Source organism: Myxine glutinosa, chromosome 4 (assembly GCF_964187855.1).
Source record: "Myxine glutinosa chromosome 4, kmMyxGlut1.1, whole genome shotgun sequence".
Taxonomy (NCBI): Eukaryota; Metazoa; Chordata; class Myxini; order Myxiniformes; family Myxinidae; genus Myxine; species Myxine glutinosa.
Window position 1 is genome coordinate 87,420,350 of NC_136264.1, and position 25,092 is coordinate 87,445,441.

Below are 25,092 nucleotides of genomic sequence, written 5' to 3' on the forward strand. Positions count from 1 at the left end.
AATTCTACAACAGGAGGCACTCCAATGGTAAAAAGTTCATGTCCATCGGACCAACGCTTGCTGAGAAAATGAATTTTAAAAATGCAGACACGCGTATGGACGCAACCGATCGTTTAACCCCGCTTTTAATTTCACGAGCGCATGGTAACAAACTTCATCTTCACACTCTGAAAAGGAATAATGCAAGTTGGTTGCAGTGTCATATTATTCCATCGACCAACCTGAACTCGGTCTGCTGAATCAAACTGTTTCACAGAATCATACTATAGTTGGATGCAATTCCATCCTTTACAGTTTACACCGTCGGTTTCAGTTCCTGGAAAGTTGGTAATGGGATCATAACTGGTGTCACGAAGTACTTCAAAAGGTCCCTCTCTAATCTTTAGATCCCACAAGAAACCCCATTACCCCTATCACGGATTGATATTCAAAAATACGGGAAGAGGCTTGCGCTTGGGATTTAGTTCCATGGTCAGCAGTGCTCCTATTTTTAGCGAAGAATTTTATGAAGTGCAAAAGGTTTCACTAAGCTACACTATCATCTATCAACTATCTCCCAGATAACCAAATACAGTAAATTTTAGACCACCACTTTCAGCGACCAGTTGCTTTGAGCAATAGTATCGATGCGTAAGACCGTGCATCCTTATTCCGCGTGCGATGCTCTCCTGCCCGAGGTCGATTAATGGAGGGATCGGTCCTGAATCCCAGTTGTCGTCTTGTAATCATTCCGCATGGCTTTGTGTCACATAGTCACACGCCTGCACTCACATTTGGACGTTAAACATTCCACAGAGGTTTTATCGAAAGGGTAGGCCTTAGCAACGTTTGCCTGCACTTGGAAAACAAATGCACCATGGAAAAAAACCTGCAAATGCCTGTCACCCGAGCCGCACTATTGCTTGTACACAGTTGACGTTCTCTGTGTCATCTAGAACCTGGCAGGCGGCAATACTGAGAAAGGATTTGCCTAAATGAAATCCATTCACACGTGGAGTCGTGCGGCCTCCTTTAGGGGAGGTGTCATCTCCATGACAGAAAGTCCTCATGGTGGGGTGGCCGATGTCCACAGGCTTTGTGGCTTGGTCAATGTGTGCAGGCCCTTGTTAACAAGCCTAAATTAGCTAAAATGCAACGTTGCCACAGCATTTTTTTTTACAACTACACCAAAATAGCAACGGCTAGCGTTGTCTCGGAAACATTGCATCTACTGAAAATGGAATCTTCCAAGGGCATAAGGCCCGGTTGGATTCGCAAACACAGCTTTTCTATCAGAAGTGGCAAACAGAATGAGCCATTCGAGTGTCCTGCGTCGGAGTGGCGACCTATCCAGTATTGTGCCCCTCTAGCCTAGGAAAACTTGTTCGGCAGCCATGTGCATCTGCAGATGACCCACTGCGATCATTGTACGCATCTCCTGGCAAATGCTCAGTGAATTGCGGCTCCTGCGTCGTTCGACAGTCGGCGAACGCCGAAAAGAACAGGATCGATACCGGGGCTAAAGAATAAAACAAGGAGAGAGGCCACATAACTTTCCGTTGCCATCATGGTAGAACGAGAGCTATTCTGGGACGGCCAGGCCTGTCTGTGGCTGCCCCACCGCTCGGCTGTGCATCTCATTCAGAGCTCGGAGAGCCAGGCGAAGGTTCGAGTCTGAGTCGACCACCAGCGTCGTTTATCTCTGTACACTTGCGAGCACCATCCCGCAACTGTCATCCATCTCGTTGTTCAGCCGGTCGCAACGATTTGCGGTGCATTCTGCAGGATCTCGCGACCGGGTGTCCTACATATAGGACTACAGACAGGTGGGCTATGTTTCAGCTTCTCGATCCTACATGTCTGTATGATCCTCCCTCCCGACATCCCCTCCCTCATCGTGAGCATCGTGTTTTGAGTCTGCTCCTCAAATGGCTTGTTTTCTGAAATCGCTATATCTTTTGATATGCAATTGAATGCAGTTAACTATCTATTTCGGACTCTATGATCAATGTATGTGTCTACAGTATATGTATATATATATATTGTCGACTCGACCAACAAATATTGGTTTCTGCCTAATTATACCATGGAGGGAGATTTACTGTACTTTGCACAAACTTCATTAAGCTTTTTTACGCATTTTTTACGCATATTAAACTTGATTAAGCTTTTCTTTTACAGTGGTTGTTTTTAAGATATTTTGATGAAGTGTAATAGATCAGAATTTTTGAGTTCCTTGCCAACCAGACAAAACGCTCGTGTTACGTTTTTGGGATCCATTTCTCTTTTGGTGTAGCCTGCCCGGTCTCCATGTTTACCATTACAAATAGCTCCCATCCATGGTCAGAGCCACCGATGACATAAATAAAAAAAGATGTGCCAGCCAGGGATGCCAGCTGTAGGGCGATCCATTAACTCAAACCAAAGTACTGCGGCTCGGTTGCATCATTCTTACAGATTTCACATTCTTCTTTGAAACGAATTTCGAAACAATCACATCAAAATTATCGGTAGCCTACATCGATCATTTCCCAGTTTAACTCTCACGCACTTTAAGTCTCAGCACCTCTCCCGGACAATGGGCATTGATGGTTCGAGCGAAACAATTTGAATACCCTTGAAAATTATTGTCCAAAACTAATCTTCTTCATCACTCTCATGAATCACGACAGTAAAAAAAAATGCAGGGATCAACAAGGACCACCTACATACCGACCAGGGGACATGAAGCCAATTACTGGATTACTCCTTATGTAGACCTTATGTATTACTCCTTATAAGAGAAGACCGCTCGTTTTTGTATCTTCAGATGCTTAGGGCTGCCGAACAAGTTTTCCTAGGCTCGAGGGGCACAATACTGGATGGGTTGCCACTCCGACGCAGGATACTCAAATGGCTCATTCTTCCCAGTAAGCTGGTACTCATTTGCCGACCTCGGAAGGATGACAGTCTGAGTCAACCCACCAGGTGTTAATTCAACAGTAGGACAAGGGCTCAAACTCAAGATCCTAAGATTTTAAGCCAGCTATCTTAACCGTTAAGCCAACACCAGGCTCGTCCATGAGTGAAGAATCCCACTATTAATTTGCAATTGGGCACTGGCTTTGATACCAATACAAATTTTTATTACGGACCCTAGGCATTAAAAAGCTACAGCACCTTCCTACAGCACCAGCTACAAATTGAATTTGATCAGATTTTGTTGTGTTACAGCCTGATTTTAAAATGGGTTAAATTGAGATTTTTTGTCACATCTACAAATAATACCCCATAATGTCAAAGTGGATTTTATAGCGTATTTCATAGAGCAATGCCGTCTAGAACAGCGTTTGTCTGTGCGTATGTCCCCATAAACGTACACCAATCAGAGCTGAGTATCAGGTCACATGACAGGGGCACAGCGTTTAATAACCATTACAGTTGCATATTTTACTAAAAAGGAAATATAATAACCTTCTGTGTAACGTTTTGGGGTCCCATCAGGTGTTGTAACGCAGGTGGGAGTTTCAGAAATTCCTCAATAAAATTATGATTTTGAAATACGATCGACACGGACTGCGCTCCCGAATAGGGAAGTGAACGTGAACGGATAACGGTTCACTGGTTTGATAACATCTCAATACAATCGCGATTTAACTTTATATTTTGATATATTAATACCATAGTAATAATTTGTGATTAGAATGATGAATTATGCTGTTTGGAATGAAAATATAGAGAACATGCTGTCATGCCTGAAGGTTACACAGGAATGTGGAATTTATTGGTTCATCGTTTGCCATTTGCCGTTTTTTTACCCAAGTCATTCACGAACCGGCTGTTCATGCTTGAAGTTTTAAAAAAATTATACTTTAATACTGTAAGACTATCGGTCTTGCTTTTTTTTTTTTTTTTTTTGAAATTTCACACACATTTACAAAAACACACCTTTCTATATAAGGTCTCACAGTTGACAGTGTATGTCAGAGCAGAAACTCAACTATGAAGTACAAGGAACTGTCCGCAGAACTACGAGGTAAAATTGTGAGGAGGAATAGATCTGTGGAAGGATATAAAACAATTTCTAGAGTGTTGAACGATCCCAAGACTCCAGTGAACTCCATCATTGGGAACTGGAAATAATATGGAACCACCCAGATTCTTCTTAGAGCTGCCCGTCTGACCAAACTGAGCAACCAGGCAAGAAGAACCTTGGTCAGGGACATGACCAATAACCCAATGACCACTCTGACAGACCTACAGAGTTCCTTGGTTGAGATGGGAAAACCTGAAGGAAGGGCAGCAGTCTCTTCAACATTTCACAAATCGAGGCTTTATGGGAGAGTGGCCGGATGGAAGCCACTCCTGAGAAAAAGGCACATGACATCACACCTGGAGTTTGCAAAAGGTAACGTGAAAGACTCAAGGAACAAGGGTCTAAAGATTCTGTGATCTGGTGAGACGAAAATTTAACTCTTTGGCCTGAATGCAGCAAAGTACTACGTCTGGCGGAAACCAAGCACAGCTCATCACCCATCTAACACCATCCCTACCGGGAAGCATGGTGGTGGCAGCATCATGCTATGGGGGTGCTTTTCAGCAGCAGGGACTGGGAGACTTGCAAGGATAGGAGCGAACAATGAATGGAGCCAAATACAGGCAAATTCTTGAGGCGAATATGCTTCGGAGTACAAAACTTTAGACTGCGGCAATTATTTACATTCCAATAGGACAATGACACCAAACATACAGCCAAAGTAACACCGGAATGGCTTAATAACAAGAACATGAAAATCCTTGAGAGGCCCAGCCAAAGTGCAGACTTGAATCCTATTGAGAATCTGTGGCAAGACTTGAAGATTGCTGTTCATCGACGCTCCCCATCCAACTTGATATAGCTTGAGCAAATCTGCAAGGAAGAGTGGGAGAAAACTCCACCCATCCAGATGTGCAAAACTGATGCAGACATACCCAAGAAGACTTGAAGTTGTAATCGCTGCCAAAGATGCTTCTATGAAGTATTGACAACAGGAGGTTGAATACAGTACTCATGTAAACCAGATGGTATTCATAGAGTATTTACCCTGCGCAGTCAACTTGTTGTGAGCCAACTCTTCTGTTTTTGAACATTTTTTTTTCTTTGATCCAATATGGCTGCCAGACCACATGAGCGATGACATCATACATTTATATTCTCTGATATAATTGTTGCATAGATCACGCTCAATACATTTCAAACTGATCAGACTGAGCGTTGTCCCTGTAGTATTATGACGTCATAATTATGGCACCAATGACGTCATCGTTAACAACACCTATTCCCCATATGGAGTTCTTTACAATGAGCCATGTTTCAATTTTTTCCATGCAGCAGTTTTGGAGATGGAGGTGCAACATTTTTTGTTTTTTCCAAGATGGCGCCTGTACCACATGACCTATGACGTCATGGTTATCATTTAAATTTTATAAAGGAGGAGGAGCTCCTATGGTGAAAATGTCGTGTCCATAAGACGAACAGTTGCTGAAAAAAAAGTAATAATGATCGGATAAGTGTTGTACTTGTCAAATTATGACGTCATAATGAAGGCACCGATGACATCATCAGTAATCTATATAATAATACCGTAAGGACTCGACTTTGTTATCCCTTTTACGCCACACCCAGTGACCTGATGCCCATGGCACTAATGGATTTACGATCTACGAACCGCGCTCTTTGTTTATCACATACAGCCATACTCGAAAAATCTAAATTAGCCGACGTTGGGGCCCAAAAGCATCCGATTAACTGCCGATACGATGCCATCTTACGACGCCATCGTATTGGCGTCTGCTGGGCGAAGGCGAAGCAAGCCGTCCGCTGATTGGACAGGCGAAGGCGAAAGCAAGCCGTCCACTGAGTGGACAATCCAGAGCATGCATTTGTGCTGGTGTCGGCGATCGTTGTTCATATACGCACTCTTCATTCTCATCTTTCTTCCTAACTCTTACTCGGACAAGCAAATCCCCTATGCCATCCATAATGGTACACTCTATCCATACACCACATCCTCCCTTCCGTGGATGTTCCACGGGTTTCGGCTAGTCTATATAATAATAGCGTAAGGACTCGACTTTGTTATCCCTTTTACGCCGCACCCAGTGACCCGATGCCCACGGCACTAATGGATTTACGATCTACTAACCGCGCTCTTTGTTTATCACGGAGAGCCATACTCGAAAAATCTGAATTAGCCGACGTTGGGGCCCAAAAGCATCCGAATAACGGCCGATACGACGCCATCTTATTGGCGTCTGCTGGGTAAAGGCGAAGCAAGCCGTCCGCTGATTGGACAGTCGAAGGCGACAGCAAGCCGTCCACTGATTGGACAGTTGAAGGCGACAGCAAGCCGTCCACTGATTGGACAGTCGAAGGCGACAGCAAGCCGTCCGCTGATTGGACAGTCGAAGGCGACAGCAAGCCGTCCGCTGATTGGACAGTCGAAGGCAACAGCAAGCTGTCCACTGATTGGACAGTCGAAGGCGACAGCAAGCCGTCCGCTGATTGGAAAGTCGAAGGCGACAGCAAGCCGTCCACTGAGTGGACAATCCTGAGCATGCATTTGTGCCGATGTCATCGATCACGGTGTACGCTAACCTCATCAGGTGGGTTTACCATAATTTCTTCCATATACTGTGATTACAACGAAGTGAAACCGATCAGCAGCCCATCAGTATCATATAAAGCAATAAATACCAAGGCTTCAGCTTCTGAAAGCTTAAAACAAAGTGTACTTCGCCGAGTGACGAAAAGTAGGCATAGGCCTAGGCCCTACCTATCCAGTTGTTGTGTTTCCGTTGTGGCCATGATCTCAACAAATGGCGTAGGCCATGTGGCGTAGGGTAGGTCATGATCAGCCCCCCCCCCCCCTTTCGTTTCACCAACTCCTGCATCTGCCACCGTTCATGATTATCAAAGTAGGCTTTACCCTGTTCACGATAAGGTAGAAATCAGTGAGTTGTATACGAAGAGATAAAAGGATGGCATTGACTTCGAGACGGTACGTGATATTTTCAAAAGTATATCGTAGCGTTGTCATTTAAGTAGATTGCAATAAATACGTTGTTCATATACGCACTCTTCATTCTCATCTTTCTTCCTAACTCTTACTCGGACATGGAAATCCCCTATGCCATCCATAATGGTACACTCTATCCATACACCACATCCTCCCTTCCGTGGATGTTCCACGGGTTTCGGCTAGTATATCTTATTCCCCATGGGGAGTACTTGACAATGAGCCAGGTCTCAATTTTTCCCATGGAGTGGTTTCAGAGATAGAGGTGCGAATTTTTCAAAGATGGCGCCTGTACCACGTGACCTATGACGTCATAATAATCATTAAAATATTATACAGGAGGAGGCGCTCCTATGGTGAAAATTGCATGTCAATCGGACCAAAGACACACGGCACACGTACCTGAACGCTTAACCCCGCTTTTCGCTTCGCTAGCGCAAGTAAGAAACTTCGCTAACAGTTTCAATTGAAATGGAGCATGTTGCTGCCATTAGAGCATTTAAATTGCATCATCAAATGTGAATTGTTGCTCCCAGCTTGCCCGCTCGATGACAGAAGACACCATTTGCATTTTTGCCAGCTTCATCCCTATCCAGTCTCGAATCCCGTGTCGGTGTGGGCACTGCTAGTGAGGAGTAAATGGAGAAATGGGGTGGGTGTTGAAGATATGGAAGAAAAGGCTGGGTAGTAGGGAGTGTAGTATGCGGGACAGGAAAGAACATGGGTCCAAATTTCTACCATTTTTACCCTGCCCTCACGAAGGGACAAGCAGGGTTAAGCATTCAGTTCTATACGTGTGCCATGTGCCTTGTGTCATACGTGTCTGCATTTTAAAAATTCATTTTCTCGGCAACCGTTGGTCCGATTGACATGAAATTTTCACCATAGGAGCACCTCCTCCTGAAGAATATTTTAATGATTATTATGATGTCATAGGTCACGTGGTACAGGCACAATCTTGGAAAAACTTGGCACCTCTATATCTCTGAAATCACTCCATGGGAAAAATTGATACCTGGCTCATTGTCAAGTACTCCCCATGGGGAATAAGATATGTTAATGATGATGTCACCGGTGCCTTCGTTATGACATCATTATTCGACAAATACAACACTTATCCATCCGATCATTATTAATTTTTTTCAGCAACTGTTGGTCTGATGGACCACGAAATTTTCAACAAAGAAGCGCCTCCACCTTTAGAATATTTTAATGATAATCATGACTTCATGGATCATGTGGTACAGGCGCCATCTTGGAAAAACCGAAAAATGTTGCACCTCTACATCTCCAAAACCGCTGCATGGAAAAAATTGAAACGTGGCTCATTGTAAAGAACTCCATATGGGGAATAGGTGTTAACGATGACGTCATTTGTGCCATAATTATGACGTCATAATTCGACAGGGACAACGCTAAGTCTGATCAGTTTGAAATTTATTGAGGGCGATCTCTGCAACAATTATATTAGAGAATATAAATTAATGATGTCATCGCTCACGTGGTCTGGCAGCCATATTGGATCAAAGAAAAAAAAATGTTCAAAAACAAGAGCTAGCTCGCAACAAGTTCGCTGCGCAGGGTAAGTATTCTATGAATACCATCTAGTTGCTTTAGGTAATAGGTAGATACCCCAATAATTTGAAAATGGAATCCAACAAATGTTTCTAATTTCAGGATTTACAACCACAAAAAATTGCTCACCCATATTATCGTCACAGTGCCGGCATAACATCACCAGACGCCGACGCACAAGGGAACAATAACCAGGTATCACGTTACAACAACGTCATCGAGCTTGTAACGCATCAGCATCTTCCATTGGTAAACAAAAGTGGATTTAATAAACTTCAGTCAATTTCAAGCGATGGAGTATTTGTTGATGGGGAAGCTGGAAAGGGGGAAAGGCGAGATCGTCGACGATCTTTTTGTGGGTCAAGGATTCAAAAACAAGACTGAAAGTCCAGCAGCAGCGTAGCCGGGCTTGTAAAATATTATAACCCACAAACACACATGATTAGCTTTTTAAACAGTCGCTAATGCTGATTATAACATTAAACAAAGAAATTTGGAGGAATCCTGACATCCGTGAGGTAAGTTTTACATACAGAATTGAGCGAAGATCTACTGTAATCTAGATACTGCACAAGGATTGGGTTAATAACATGCTATCAAAAAACCGAGGCGAATTCCTTACTTCTGCCGTTGTTCGTACCGTACACCGCTCATCATTGATTCATGAAACATACACCGCTTCAATCCGTAAACTTTGTATTTACGACATTGGGATTAAAGTGTTATGGTCATATTTACTATATTATTATTATTATTATTATTATTACAAAAACGATATGACTGAAACGATACACTACTGTATTAAGAAACCTGGGTTTAATTTGTCCGAAACGGCCCGAAGGTGAGTCATGAAGCCTGAGGCCTATATGTACCGTATTGTTGGAAGAGACGTAACGCCGATGCTTTCGATATTTCATGGTCATTTTAACAATCGCTTTGTTTGTGTTTCACACTGAATGAAAAACGTAAAGGTAGAGCATGGCGATTGTGATATATGGCAGGGTCGACAATATGTTCGGCCTGAACCAAATTGGAATAAAAATGGCGGTGTGCAGAGTCAGCCGCCGTACCGCCGTAATGACATCAGACGTAATCACATCACCCTGTCATGTGACCAGATCCTCAGCTCTGATTGGTATAGGCCTACATTTGAGGGGACATACGGACGGACAAACACTGTTGTAGACGGCTTTGCCCGATGGGCTACGCCGTAAAAACGACGTCTGTATTCTGTGGGCAAATTCAAACAGTTAAAAGCTTGGTACATCGGCATCTTGAACACTGGAATAACTTATGATGAAACGCAGACATACACGTCCGTCCGTCAATGAGTTGTGCACCTGTGACGTTACGCAAATCAATGGAAGTAGCTCATTTGCATGGCGGAAGCAAAAATAGTCCGATTTTAAAACACGATTATCTGGCATATTAGTCTCCCAAAAATATAAATTTTAGTACTAAGGGGTCAGGGATATCATAATCTAAAACGTATCTCTTCCAAAAATTTCATGATTTTGTCCCTTTAATGCAATCCTTTCAGAATGGAGGTCAAGAGCTGAGTTTGGCTGGAGCACGTGCACATGCAATACAAAATGGTCGACCATGTTTCAAAATATACCATGGGAGCTTTACTGTCCACAAACACCTGTGAGCTCAGCAGAGAGGACAGACTACTCAATCTTCCCGCCAAACGTCCCATTCACCTGCGATCAGTGAGCAGAAGAGCATGACCTATCAGGAATCAAACTCGAAACGGCCGCACAGGTACACTTTCCCAAGTAAGAACCATATTATTTTCTGCTCTGTAATCGGAAACTACCTTTACCGGAAGCATTAGTTGTTAAAGAAGAACCCAAACGCAATAAAAAATTTTTCTGAAAACCATTCAAAATCATTAATCGCGGTATAATTTGAAAGGTATTTACTTATTTCTTAATTTTGCCAATTAGAAAGTGTCCAAAATAGCTCTGAGTGTCGATTTTCCATTTCGCCAGTGACGTCACACCGTGATCTCACCTTGATCCAAATGGCGGATTTACGTTGAGAAGCTGTGCATGGCGAGTTCGGTCTCTGATAAACAAGAGGGAGGGGCTAATTTACACGCACTGGTAAACAAGAGGAAGGGGCTAATTTACACGCACTGGTAAACAAGAGGGAGGGGCTAATTTACACACACTGGTAAACAAGAGGGAGGGGCTAATGTACACGCACTGGTAAACAAGAGGGAGGGGCTAATTTACACACACTGGTAAACAAGAGGGAGGGGCTAATTTATACGCACTGGTAAACAAGAGGGAGAGCTAATTTACACACACTGGTAAACAAGAGGGAGGGGCTAATTTACACGCACTGGTAAACAAGAGGGAGGGGCTAATTTATACGCACTGGTAAACAAGAGGGAGGGGCTAATGTACACGCACTGGTAAACAAGAGGGAAGGGCTAATTTACACGCACTGGTAAACAAGAGGGAGGGGATAATTTACACACATTAGTAAACAAGAGGGAGGGGCTAATTTACACGCACTGGTAAACAAGAGGGAGGGGCTAATTTATACGCACTGGCAAACAAGAGGGAGGGGCTAATGTACACGCACTGGTAAACAAGAGGGAGGGGCTAATTTACAAGCACTGGTAAGCACGTGCAGAGCGGGATGGTCATGGGGTTAGCGTCCCCACAGAAAGGACGGTGTAGGTCTATTCGAGGATGCAATTCAGATTTGTGCCTGCACAGCACCAGGGTGAGAGAGTTTGCAGTTGGAAGTGTAAATCAGACTACACAGGTCACAGGTGAGTATATACGCGACTTCTCAGGTATCATACTTAATCCCGCCTCCGCTCCCCCAGCCATGTTGTTTTTTTCATTGATATAAAGCTCAATCGGGCTGGTAAGGTGGCCTTGACTCTCGAGCGACGCACACTCGCTTCTAAGCTGTCTAGCCCGGGTCCGAATTCCGATCCAGCTATAAAAGGTCATCCTGGTGTTTCACAGGTAGGGTGATTCATCAATGTGTGTGCCATCCCTCGGATGGACGTTAAACTGGGTGTGCTGGCTGCTGGTGAATGTTAAAGACCCTACAGTGTCATTCGCAAAGAGTCGGCAAGCTATCACCGGCACCCTGAACAAATCCCAAATTTCTGCCCTGACTACTGCTGGGAAGGGATGGCAAGTTCAAACCACCTGGTACGATCCTGGCCAAGAAACTGCTTCGGCAGAACCCATACTCTGTAACAGAGAGGCTCATCACATTCATTAAAGCCATCACCAGACTTGATCAGTGTAGTTTTACATGAATTACAAGGACACTCTCACTCAATGGACAAACACATAATGGTACATGGGATTTTTACCTGGGTAACACATCATGAGCCGAGGGGTCAATGAGATGGGAACACGCACGTGTCAACCCAAAGTTTAACTTTTAAAATGGAATCCATACTTTTGAACCATTTTTACTGATTGGTTGAACACAAAACCTCAGAAACATAAAGGAATATGAAAATTAGACAATGATGCGAGGAATGTGGGCGGAAACGAAGCACTGTTTGCTGTACACCATTCATTTCCAGCACATAAAGGCATTTGTATGCAATAACTGTCCATAAATGAATTATTGTACTTATTACGCTAAAAGGTATGCAGAACATAAAAACTGCAATGCAAATGAATGAATGCTTGACAAGCGATACATATAAACCACGACGTGCGTGCATAGTTGTTTTGCAGGACTGCAGGGACAATCACTGAGTCAAGACCAGCTGCAGGGACAACCACCGAGTCAAGACCAGCTGCAGGACCTCCTGAAAGATGTCCGAGGAGGCAGCACCAGCAGAATGGCCCCATCCTCCAAAGTTTATCATTTCAAAACCACCTGGATTTGACGATTCCAGTTCAGCGGATGATGAGTATTTTTCCGATGAGTGCAAGTACGTTGAGATCGACGAATGTTTTGAGGGGGTGCAGGAGCACCAGGTGGACAACGAACGTTTTGAAATGAAAAACCTTCAGATGGAGCAGGTGGATGTGCAGAATAACACTAACGTTCTCCCTTTAAGGCCTTTTGAGAGTGACGCATCCAGTACAGGTGCTGATGCTGATGATGAAACCACTCCAGATTTGATGTACGCTTCATGCAACCACACATATGAGGAACCCGCCGGTCCACAAGGAACGACGACCATTGATCCACTTATAGTTATAAAATGTAGCAACAGCCATGGTGACAGCAAAATGTGTTCTGTGTCCCCAGCAAGCGGCAGCACAAGGGACACGACTCCTGCTCAAGAACACCTGGAGTCTGCGACTCTCATCAGTGAAATTCCGCAAAAATCTTTAGGACAAACATTCATCTCCCGAGCAGATCCTCCGATGTTCGAAGCCTCATCAGACGCAGGAAAAGTGCAAAATTTCATCGCGATGCACCAGATGAACCTCAGCGAGCAAGGTGATCTGCAAATCTCAACTTCAGACGAGCCACTACTCTCGAATGCCACCACAGATGCGGAAGATGAGTCTCTCTGCGAGAGCATCGAGAACGAGCTGAACTCTTGCTGTGGTTCAGAAGAACCTGATTACTATGTGAGTTTTGAGCGGTTCCAATCTCCAGGCAATTTCTGCAGTGAGACGGAAAGTGGCCACAGGGGAGCAGCCAAGGCACAAGCTATAAGGAGCTCGAGTCCATCACACCAAAATGGCAGCGCACGGGGGCAGCTTCATGTGTCATTCACGGCTGCACCGGCTATAAATGCCTCAGCTTGTGCGTGGGCAGTGGGGGCCAACTCTGCTTGGGGCGATAAGCACTTCACGGGACCAAAGACAACCACTCACCCGCCAGGAGCCACTGCTAATTCCGGCACTGCTGCAGAGAGGACGGGCAGCAGCACCATGAACTGCACAGATGGACCTGCGGGCTACATCAGCGACGCCTCGAGTGCTGGACTCGACGACGCTGATCACGAAGTGCGGAATCTCACTGCACGTGCCTTCAGGAGCCTGTCCTGTCCGTACGATGCATTTGCTGAAGTGTCACCAGCTCGTGAGGAAAGCCCATTTGCAGAGATGCCAAAGTGGCCACCTTTGACCAGATGGGGATCACCACACTGGGCCCCAAGCTATGTAGACTTGGGCTGGCGTGGATCTGTTGCCGGTCGTGGGAAGGGCAACAGCATAATGCGGCAGCGCCGGCGCTCGCTGGAAGAGAGGGGTGGTGGGCCAGTGCAGACTGCAAGTCAACTCAAGACTCCTTGTGAGCACAATGCATCGCTGGAAAGAATGAATGAACCACTAAGCCGGCAGCAGAGTCGAGAATCCGATGCAGTAAGCCAGGGAGGAGGTGCGGTTCATCAAACAAAGCATGCATCCAGCTTGCTCACCAATGTACTCTCCAAGAAAATGCAGAAGGAGCAGGAGATCCGCATGGAGCGAGGAGAGCTAAGGGACACGAGTAATGCACCCGATGTGGACACTGGACTCTCCAAATATGAATTTCCTGCTCAAGAGGAGCTCACTGAAGACTTGTCCTTCGTGCAGGACCATGTGCAGTGTCCTATTTCAGCGGGCATTGATGGCACCCCTTATCCTGCAGGCGATGATCTCTGGCGAGCGCAACAGGTGACAGTACAACGCACCGTGACACAAAACATTTTTCTGCAGAGTGAAAACAGTGCTTTTCACTCGTGGAGAGAACGGGAAAGTGACTCACTCAGTGGGAAGGAAGTTAGAAAGCGTTTGATCAGCTTGAACATTCAACAGGAGGATATGGAGGTGCAACCACAGCAGCAGGAGCAGATTCACCAGCAGCAGGAGCAGCAAAAGAAGCAGGAGCAGCAAAAGAAGCAGGAGCAGCAAAAGAAGCAGGAGCAGCAAAAGAAGCAGGAGCAGCAAAAAAAGCTTGAGCAGAAAAAACAGGAGCAGAAAGAACATAAGCAGAATGCGCAGAAGCAGCAAAATAAGCAGGAGCAGGAAGAGCTGAAGCATCAGGAGCAGAAGCAGCAGTGTGATGATGTGAACCTTAAAGGTACTTATTCTTCGGTGCCCTCGATTGATGAAGCACCGTCATGTTACATCACAGTACCTGAAGCCCTTTTATTACAGGAAACAGCCATAAATGGTTATTCAGTTGCAGAAGGTGCTGGAGAAGTTAAAGAAGTTATGAATAACAGGGCAGGAATAACGAAGAAAATAACTGAAAAAAATGAAAATAAATCATCCTACAAGAGCAACAACACACTGTACATAAAGCATTCATCGCAGAGCATGGTCATGTCCAAATCCCCAGAAATCAAGATAAACCTGCAAAAGAACAGTGAACAGACACACAGCCCCTTTAGCATCGCAAAACTTCTCACACCAAACATCTGCCCTGGAACGGTTGACCAATCGAGCATTGAGGTGCAAGCTTCAAGGAAGGCCATCCTTCAAACCGAGCTCGATCCTAAAACGGGCATGAGAGCAGAGAGCAGGTCTGAGAAACCTGGGAGCACTGACAAGCTCAGGATACATACGCCTCTTCATCAGGTGAGGGATGTCCGGAAGCTCGTCAAGTGCACATACACGTCCATGTCTCGTGAAGACAGTGACAGCAGGTCCACAGCCTCTGATCAGAGCACCTCAGCCGTTGTCTGGGACAGGCGCCTATCCATAGCACCACGCAGTGTTTGTGCTGCACCACCCCTGGTCATCAACTGCAAATCGATCACGAGGAAGGAAGACACTGCTGACCCAATGATGAATACTGGAGCCTCAGTATTGTTTCCACAAACAACCAAGCCATACAACATGCCTCAACCAATGAATCTCAGAGAAAATGAGAAGCAAGTAATCGACAGTAATATTCTTGATCAGGAGTTGTCAGATGTCGACATTTCTCCCACCACCAATGAGAAAGATGAAAACACAGAGCAACAGCAACAGGCACTCAATAAGCTTACTGCAGCAGTGAAGTCTATGGAGGACCTGTATGTGTTTGAGAACAACGGATGGAAGAGGCGCAAAGATGTGCAACCTGTTCCGCACAGTAACATTCTGTCACTCATCACCTTGGAGGAAGTGGAAAAGGCAAAACAGAACTTTAGGGTGAAACGAGACGATGTTCGTGCCTCAAGCAGGCGAGACAGGCAGCACAGGAAATCCAACGAACACGGTGCAGAAGTGGTTGGCACCGAGACACTTCGACGAAACAAGGGGAAAAGTGCATCACAGTTGCGCATTTTCTCATCACAGACACAGAGCAAGCAGTGCTCTGTTTCCATGTCTTCTTCACCTCTTGCAAGAAATGTGAGCACAGCACAGGCAAGTGCAGGCAGGACCAAAAGCACCAACAAGGTTCCACAGCCATTTGCTTCTGCTTCACAAAAGTCTGCAGCTGTCATGCCCCGGCGCATCATGGGGGTGCCCTCAAAGAATGCTCCACTTGTACATTCTGTGAAGCCACCGGTGTCGCGAAGCAATGAAGGTAGGTCTGAGGGCCTGCCAAGTAGGTCCCACGAGCGTCTTGAGGGAGAAACAGCTGCAGAAAAAACTTCAAAATTGGTGCAGGCAAAAGAAAGCCTTGCTTCTGCAGACAGTGAGCTTTATTTCACTATTCCCATCAAACTGCAGCCAGACAGCAAGGCAAAAATGGAGGTGCATGGCCCACCCAAAGTTCCACCGAAGACGTACAAGGAGTTGGGCCAAGTCGTGACGGCTGCAGGAGCTCGTGTGCAGCATCGACGGCATCTCCAAAGATTATTATCGCATGATGAAGCTTCTTCGAGCAGTGCCAAAGTGGGTGTACCTTCAGAAAAAACAAAACAGCCACATCTGCTCACCATTCAACCTCTTCAACTGGCTGTCACACCACCTTCCAACACAACAACCTCACTCGGCCTGCCTATTGTGGATGCAGCTAAATCATTGCAGTGCAGCGAGCAGGTCTTGCCCTCAGTTACTATCTCGTCTGCACACGCTCCCTCGTCCACCTGTTCTACCTTCCAAAAAACACAGCGCCGAATGCTGCTGGACCCGGAGTCGGGTCAATTTTACCTGGTGGATATGCCAATGCATCCTCAACGGAAGCGTCTTCTCGATCCTGAAACGGGTCAGTTCATCGAAGTAGTTCTGCCAGCATCCCAGCAGGTCCTGGGTGCTGCTCCAAGTGTCTTTCCTGTTCCAGTTTCACCCTTTGTCATCGGTGGTGGAACATTCGCAACTCCATACGTCGTTTATCCTGGGGTGCACACGCTACCAGTGTCGCAGCAATTTGGAGCTGCACAGGTAGCAATGGGCAGAGGCGTTTGCATGGGAAACTCCACCACGACGATCACAACGACCACCGCTGGAATAAACACTACCACTGTAGCAGCCGTTATGGGAGGTGGTCAGATACCTCTCAAAGGAAGCTGTGACGAGGCTACAAGCCTTGGAGACCGGCCTTACTTCCTCCCATCGGGCATGGTGCAGGCAGTGTATGCGGTTCCGGGTGCACCTGTCGTTGGAGGCGATTCCAAGCCACCTTTAATTAGCATCACATCATCTCAGGGTCCACGAATTGTGGCACCAACCTCATTCGATGGGTCTACTATGAGTTTTGTGGTGGAGCACAAGTGAACGCGATGCTTCAGCACTGAAATAATGGCGGAAGCTCTTTGGACAAATTTTGTGGCTGTCCAACTGAATATGCTTATGGTAGAGGAGTTATATTCGCGCCTGGCACGCTGTTGTAAGCAAATGTTTATTGCACGGAAATTGGTGCTTGCACCAGTCACCCTCACTTCAGTGAACTATACCTATTGAGTTTTGCACACTTCAATACCTGCATTTTATTATTTTTTTATTTACTGCCACAATGTCTTGCTGGGACGGGTTCTCATTATTTCACTCGACATTGCGGTGATGGTCCTCCGAGATTGCCTCGTCGTTTCGACAAACATACAAACACGTTGCATGTATTTTGAGTTGAAGCACATGGTGCACGTATGAATGATGTGTTTGATACTTTTTGAATGTTTTTTAAAATATCATATACTTGGTTATTTCCGAATGTCCTTTCATATTATATGGGCTGATGTTAAAATTAGTAATTTTGTGATACAGCTCAAATTTCTTATTGGATGAAAGATTATGTATTCTAGAAAGGTGAGATATGGGAGGTTGTGGAGGTGAAGTAGAGGAGCGAGGAGACGTTTAGAGGTCTTATAGGAAACTCTTAACTGGAAACATCAAACTGTTATTGAGCTTTTTGTTCAAAGTTATACTGTTCCAATTTTTTGTTAGAGGCCCATTTAAATTAGTGGTGTGGTGGAGAGTGGATGTGTGACTTTATTTTGAAAAAATTCGAGGAATCAAAGGAGTGAGGATAGAGAGGAAATGTAAGGATTGTGAATTTGATCGGTTATCGGCGTAAAAGAAAAAGGAAGTTGGAAGATGATGGAATAAGATATATTGGGCAAGATGGAGAATGTATGGGAGTGGAAGGTATGGGTGGGAGAGCACAGAAGGTGGGCATCCTGACAGTAGCGCTGTTTTTGGATTGAGGAATACTGCATCAAAAAATAGAAGAAAAAGAAGAAAAAAGAAGAAGAAGAAGAAAAAGAAAAAGAAAGAAGAATTATAATGCAAAGTGAAAAAGGTCATCCATATTCTTTCTATTTCTCAAATCTCTTTTACTTGCTAACTGGGTCTAGGTTAATCAAACAGGGTCTTTAACCTTCATATGGACCCCCCTCGTTGATGGACAACACTGAGGTCAAATCAGTTAAGACTAAATGTGGATACAAGAGGTTTGTGAATGAATTATTTCCCGATGCACAAAAACGTTTCGTCATTGTATAAAAATGTAGTGGCTAATTTTTCAGAAGTTTTTAACATGAAAAACAGAATATATTCTCGTTTCATAAAAGATTCTGAGTGCTTAACAAACTTTTAAAATTATCAAAATTCCCTCAAGAGAACAAACTGTCACAAATCCAAAGTGTAAGTTGTGATTGGTGAGTAAGAAGAGTCACGTGTTTAGTTCATACTTTGGACTTGCTGATTCGGGGCCTATCGATGTATTACATATGCAATGGTGAAACCTTTGACCGAGCACTTGTCACCAGGTCCCTGCCACCGTTTTCCCCAAATGTTCCTTTTCTTTGATCTTCATCATATCACTTCCCAACTTTCCAACCTAAGCCTCTTTTTCCTGCTCCTTACCTGACCCTTTTCTCAGTTATGGATTTTAAAACAATCCCTCCCTCCTGTACCCTTTTGCACCTATACACAGCATGTAGATGACGAACATGAACTCCATATATTAGTTTTGGTTATTACTACTTCTTTTTTTACAGGTGGGAGTTCTCATGGGTCCAGACTTTGCTTGCTGGGATGCCATTGAACGATTAAGGAAGTTTGAACTGCTTGGAATTGGGAGATGTTTGTCCATAAACATAACAGGTAGATGTGTTACAGAGAATGTTTAATAACACTGTGCAGTCTGTTTGAGCACGTGCAAGAGAATGAGACGGCACGAGACATGGGGTTGGCAAAGTATGAGCAAGAAAAACCAAATGTGTACAACTTGTGGTTTGTATCTTGCATTTCTTTTGACATTTTAAATACATTTCAAGAAGACACGAGAAACTTCTTAACTTTTTACCTGCTTGCAGACCTGGGATCATCATGTGCCCAAATGGAATATCAAGCGGAACATAAAAAGTTTTCAACATTTTTTTGAATGTATAGTAAATAAGTCGCTTTAAACTGCGATGTAAAATTATGACGGTTTTATCTTTAAACGCCAGTAAAATCGGTTTAAATCGGGATTTTTCCACCTGAAGTTTGATGCCTCTGAGTGGTGACGTCACAGGTTGACGGATACAAAGTCAAAAAGGCACAAGATCGAGTCTGGCTCGGCTTCAGAAAATGACTCGAGGGTTGATGGTGAATCCGAGGAAGAAGAAAATGCAAATGATATTTCAGGGTTTCACCAATAATGTTGGGATGAAGCTATCAGTTTGAGCCATAGAATTTGGAAACTACGGCCCATGGAGCGCAAGGCGAGAGCAATGAGTATTTCGCATTTTGAAGATGCACCGAAAAACAATGACAGATCAAATATTCATATCATGTATGCAGGATTTTGAAAACATAATTACATTTTTATAAAGCATAATAAAAAGTGATAAACAACAAAACAACGGGTTTCGATATAGTCTCCAAAAACTCAATGTTTCACATCTCAAATGATGCTTAAGTCCTTCATGTGGCCTGGCCTTACCCTTTGCCTGCTGGTGTGGTGCCTTCCTATTAGTCAGGTTCACTATGTTAACAAATATAATTTCGTTCAAAATTTTGGGATTAGCAAACCTGTACATTTTTGGAATCTTCAGAGCATGGAGAATCTGAAAATCAATGTTGGCATTTGCACAGACACCTGCATGGCCGCCATTTTGGATTTTGAAAATGGCCGCCATAAAATACATATTTTGCGCGATCTCGGCTTCTAGTCAACCTAGAGACTTAATTAAATATGCTAATCCTATGTTTTCTGGGTCAAGGAATCCAATAAAGGCCTCAAAATAGTGCTCGGGATTATAGAAAAGCAACAAACAAAGGTAATTGAAAACCATTGTCTTTATATTTGTGATATAACTGTATTACATAATACATGATATTGCAAGTCCTTTGAAGTTATAGGTTGTTATAGGAAGTTATAGGTAGTATCAGATTGAACTATAAGTCCTATACACAGGATCTACGAGGTCTATACCGTTCAGGAATATGCTTTTACAGATCTTCATCACTGTCCTGAGTGTCATTTTCGCAAAGGTGTCTACGCAAATGTAAACATTAATTTTTGGATTCCTCATGCTCTGAATATTCCAAAAATGTATAGTTTTGCTAATCTACCAAAATTTTGAACGAAAAAACATAGTGAACCTGACTATATGTGGCATGGGCTGGTGCCTTGCTTCTCACGCAGCATGGGCCAGTGCACTGCTCCCCACACAACACAGGCCGATACATTGCTTCCCTTGTACCATGGCCTGGTGCCTTGCTTCCTATGTAGCACAGGCTGGTGCCTTGCTTACCACACAGCATTGCCTTTTGCCTTGCGTCCCACGCAGCATTGGCCTGTTTGTGCCTTGCTTACCCCACAGCATTGGCTTGTTTGTGCCTTGCTTACCACACAGCATTGGCCTGTTTGTGCCTTGCTTACCCCACAGCATTGGCTTGTTTGTGCCTTGCTTCCCACGCAGCATTGGCCTGTTTGTGCCTTGCTTACCCCACAGCATTGGCTTGTTTGTGCCTTGCTTCCCACGCAGCATTGGCCTGTTTGTGCCTTGCTTACCACACAGCATTGGCTTGTTTGTGCCTTGCTTCTCACACAGCATTGGCTTGTTTGTGCCTTGCTTCCAACGCAGCATTGGGTTGTTTGTGCCTTGCTTCCCACGCAGCATTGGGTTGTTTGTGCCTTGCTTCCCACGCAGCATTGGCTTGTTTGTGCCTTGCTTCCCACGCAGCATTGGCTTGTTTGTGCCTTGCTTCCAACGCAGCATTGGCTTGTTTGTGCCTTGCTTCCCACGCAGCATTGGCTTGTTTGTGCCTTGCTTCCCACGCAGCATTGGCTTGTTTGTGCCTTGCTTCCCACGCAGCATTGGCTTGTTTGTGCCTTGCTTACCACGCAGCATTGGCTTGTTTGTGCCTTGCTTCCCACGCAGCATTGGCTTGTTTGTGCCTCGCTTACCAAACAGCATTGGCTTGTTTGTGCCTTGCTTACCACACAGCATTGGCTTGTTTGTGCCTTGCTTACCACGCAGCATTGGCGTGTTTGTGCCTTGCTTCCCACGCAGCATTGGCTTGTTTGTGCCTTGCTTCCCACGCAGCATTGGCTTGTTTGTGCCTTGCTTCCCACGCAGCATTGGCTTGTTTGTGCCTCGCTTACCAAACAGAATTGGCTTGTTTGTGCCTTGCTTCCCACGCAGCATTGGCTTGTTTGTGCCTTGCTTCCCACGCAGCATTGGCTTGTGGCTTGCATCATGTAGGACGTAGCCAAGTACTTTATATAGCACCGACCTGGCGTTGTGTTTCGTGTCCTACAAAGTTTATGTGATCAAAATAAAAGCTTTCTATTCTTAGACATGAAGAAAACCGATTTAGGAAAGAAGATGATTGAATAAACAAAACTCATTTCACGATGTTTTATATTTGGTAAATGGACACCTGCATCACTGCGAGTTCCATGCACAAGGTCCGCCATACTAGTAACCTTTTGGCTCATGTCCACACTCGTTGTAAGCTCTGTGGGAATGTTACTTTAGAGGTCGTTTTACCAGTACATTAGATTGCTACAAGATGGCGGCCGGTTGTAAAAATAGCTGGAGAGCCATGGACGAGCAGAGAAAGGAAGGCTGCGATATTCACGTGGGACAAAAACACGACCGTTTGTGGATGGCCTGCGCTAATCTGCAAGTACCAATGCAAAAGCCATAAACTGGCTGCCAACAACTGATAAAGAGGGAATTCACTCATCCATTGAGATTTAAAACACTGCAGGTGGATTTGATCCCCGAGACTGATCTCCACATCCACCAAGCAGGGCAATGGCCGCCACATGACATCAAGATGGCGGTGCCCATGCGAAACTCGCTGCAGTTCACCGTAAGCATCCAAAACGTGAAATTCGGGGTGAAATACTTTCCCACAAAAAATGTAAGCAAGTAAAATAAAAAATAATCAAAACAAAATGTGGTGAATACCTCCCTGACAACCGAGCCTGCAGATCTTGCGTGGCGTGGACATCATGACATCTGAGAAACTGGACCAAGCATCATCATCCAAAATATTGTTGCAGGATCTCCACCACCGTAATAGGATAACTTTGTTTGTCTTTGAGCAGGACATCTCAAAAAGTTGTGGTCGGATTCGGACAAACTTGGTGGACAGGTTAGGTATGTGACGACGATGAATTGATTCAATTTTGTTGAAGATCCGAATATGGATCAGATAATTTTCAAGTGATTCTTTACCATTGAATGATCAGGCCAAAAACAATATATATCATGATTATTATTATTTTTGTATACAAGATCGAGGCTCATGGAGGAGCTAACATCGATCACAAAAAACAAAAACGGACACACAAAACATACAATAAAGGGAGCAGGAGACAAGATGGGGAGAGAGAGGGAAGCACACAAGTACAACAGCAGAGAACAGGGACATCGGGAGATCTGTGGGAGGGAGAGGGCTTGGGGAGAGGAGGCATGGGAATATCTGAAATATCTGAAAAAGTTATGGATGAATTATGAAAACACTAGGTGGACAAGTTGGTTTGGTGACGAGAAGAAGCCGATTAGATTTTGGTTCAGGTCCGAATTCAGATCCGGCCTATCAATGGGATACAAAACAAACTGTTCAGCCTGGCACAGGTGTGCTCTCTACCGAGTGCCCTTCTAGTTACCTCTCTTTGTCTGTCTGTCTCTGAACAAGATATGTCAAAAAGTTATGGATGGATTTGAACGAACCTTGGTGGAGAGGTTTGGTGTGCGAGAAGGAAAAATTGGTTTAATTTTTGTGAAGATCCGGATCCGGCTAGTAGAATTTTTAACGTGAATCTTCACCTTTGGGTGATGGGTCTAAAACCGATACATAGCAGCTTATCTCAGGTTATGCACGGATTTGGACGAAACTTGGTGGAGAGGTTGTGTGCGTGGCAAGGACTAATCGATTCGATTTTGGTGAAGATCTGTATCAAGATATAAGAATTTAAGTGATTCTTCACCATTGAGAGACAGGGCCAAAAACGAAATATTGCACGCAGGATGTCTCAAAACGTTATGAACGAGTTCTGACAAAACGAGATGCACAAATTGGTTTGGTGACAGGAACAAGCTGATTCGATTTTGGTTCAGGTCTGGATCCAGATACGATCTCACAGTGGGATACAAAACGTAAACTGTTCACCTAGCGGAGGTATGCTCTCGACTGAGTGCCGTTCTAGTTGTTGTTGTAACCGCACTTGCTCCTAATAAGAAAATGTTTCAATGTGCATTGGGGCAAGACAGTCATGTTGCTTCATTACACTGCTTCACATGTTGCTTCAATATACCGATATTCACGAAACTTCACCAGATGGTAGAGATGGGCATAAGGAAGAAGCCTATGATTTTGAGGTCAAAGGTCAAAGATCATCTTGAAGATTTTCAAAAATTGAATCGGCACAAATGACCCCGAAAGAGACACTCCGATGATGATCTCAAGTAGAAATGTCGCCAATGGGTAACTCTTGTCTCTTTGTACGAGTATGCAACCCAAGGTTATACAATGCATTCAAAAAGTATTCAGACCCCTTCACATTTTTCACATTTTGTTATGTTGCAGCCTTATGCTGAAATCGTTAAAATTCATTTTTTCCCTCATCAATCTACACTCAATATCCCATAATGACAAAGAGAAAACAGGATTTTAGAAAGTTTTGCAAATTTATTAAAAACAAAAAACTGAAATATCACATTGACATAAGTATTCATACCCTTTGCTATGACACTTGAAATTTAGCTCAGGTGCCTCCCATTTCTCTTGATCATCTTTGAGATGTTTCTGCACCTTGATTGGAGTCCACCTGTGGTAAATTAAATTGATTGGACATGATTTGGAAAGGCACACACCTGTCTATGTAAGGTCGCACAGCTGACAATGCATATCAGAGCAAATACCAAGCCATGAGGTCGAAGGAACTGCCTGCAGAGCTCAGAAACAGGGTTGTGTCGAGGCACAGATCTTGGGAAGCCTACAAAAAAAATTCTGCTGCATTAAAGGTTCCCAAGAGCACAATGGCCTCCATAATTCTTAAATGGAAGAAGTTTGGAACAACCAGGACTCTTCCTAGAGCTGGCCGCCCGGCCAAACTGAGCAATCGGGGGAGAAGGGCCTTGGTAAGAGAGGTGAACAAGAACCCGATGGTCACTCTGGCTGCGCTCCAGAGATCCTGTGTGGAGATGGGAGAAACTTCCAGAAGGACAACCATCACTGCAACACTCCACCGATCTGGGCTTTATGGCAGAGTGGCCAGAGGGAAGCCTCTCCTCAGTGAAAGACACATGAAAGCCCGCTTGGAGCTTGCAAAAAGGCACCTAAAGGACTCTCAGACTGTGAGAAACAAGATTCTGTTTTGCAAAGGGTATGAATACTTATGTCAATGTGATATTTCAGTTTTTTATTTTTAATAAATTTGCAAAGCTTTCTAAAATCCTGTTTTCTCTTTGTCATCATGGGGTATTGAGTGTAGATTGATGAGGGAAAACATGAATTTAAATGATTTCAGCATAAGGCTGCAACATAACAAAATGTGAAAAAAGTGAAGGGGTCTGAATACTTTCTGAATGCATTGTATATATACATACAGTGCACACATTATATATATATATATATATATATATATATATATATATATATATATATATATATACATACAGACTTGGCATTTAATATGGAATATTTTTTTAATTCTTGACGGGTTTACTTTCTGAACTCAGTATATC

General features: G+C 44.3%; 1 protein-coding gene across 3 annotated transcripts; it reads left to right on the forward strand.

Annotated features, from left to right (window-relative positions):
- The first annotated feature begins 1,618 nt into the window (after positions 1-1,618).
- LOC137415845 (uncharacterized protein C4orf54 homolog) lies at positions 1,619-19,189 on the forward strand. 3 transcript variants are annotated; one of them, XM_078776123.1, is made up of 3 exons: positions 1,619-1,805; positions 10,132-10,355; positions 12,306-19,189. In XM_078776123.1, exon 3 carries the CDS (start codon positions 12,398-12,400, stop codon positions 17,174-17,176), a length of 4,779 nt encoding a protein of 1,592 aa, XP_078632249.1. In that variant the 5' UTR covers positions 1,619-1,805; positions 10,132-10,355; positions 12,306-12,397; the 3' UTR covers positions 17,177-19,189. The 3 variants fall into 3 exon arrangements, with proteins under 3 accessions (XP_078632249.1, XP_067957474.2, XP_078632248.1); XM_078776122.1 differs by having other exon boundaries at positions 1,623-1,805; positions 10,132-10,369; XM_068101373.2 differs by lacking the exon at positions 10,132-10,355.
- Positions 19,190-25,092: the final 5,903 nt, after the last annotated feature.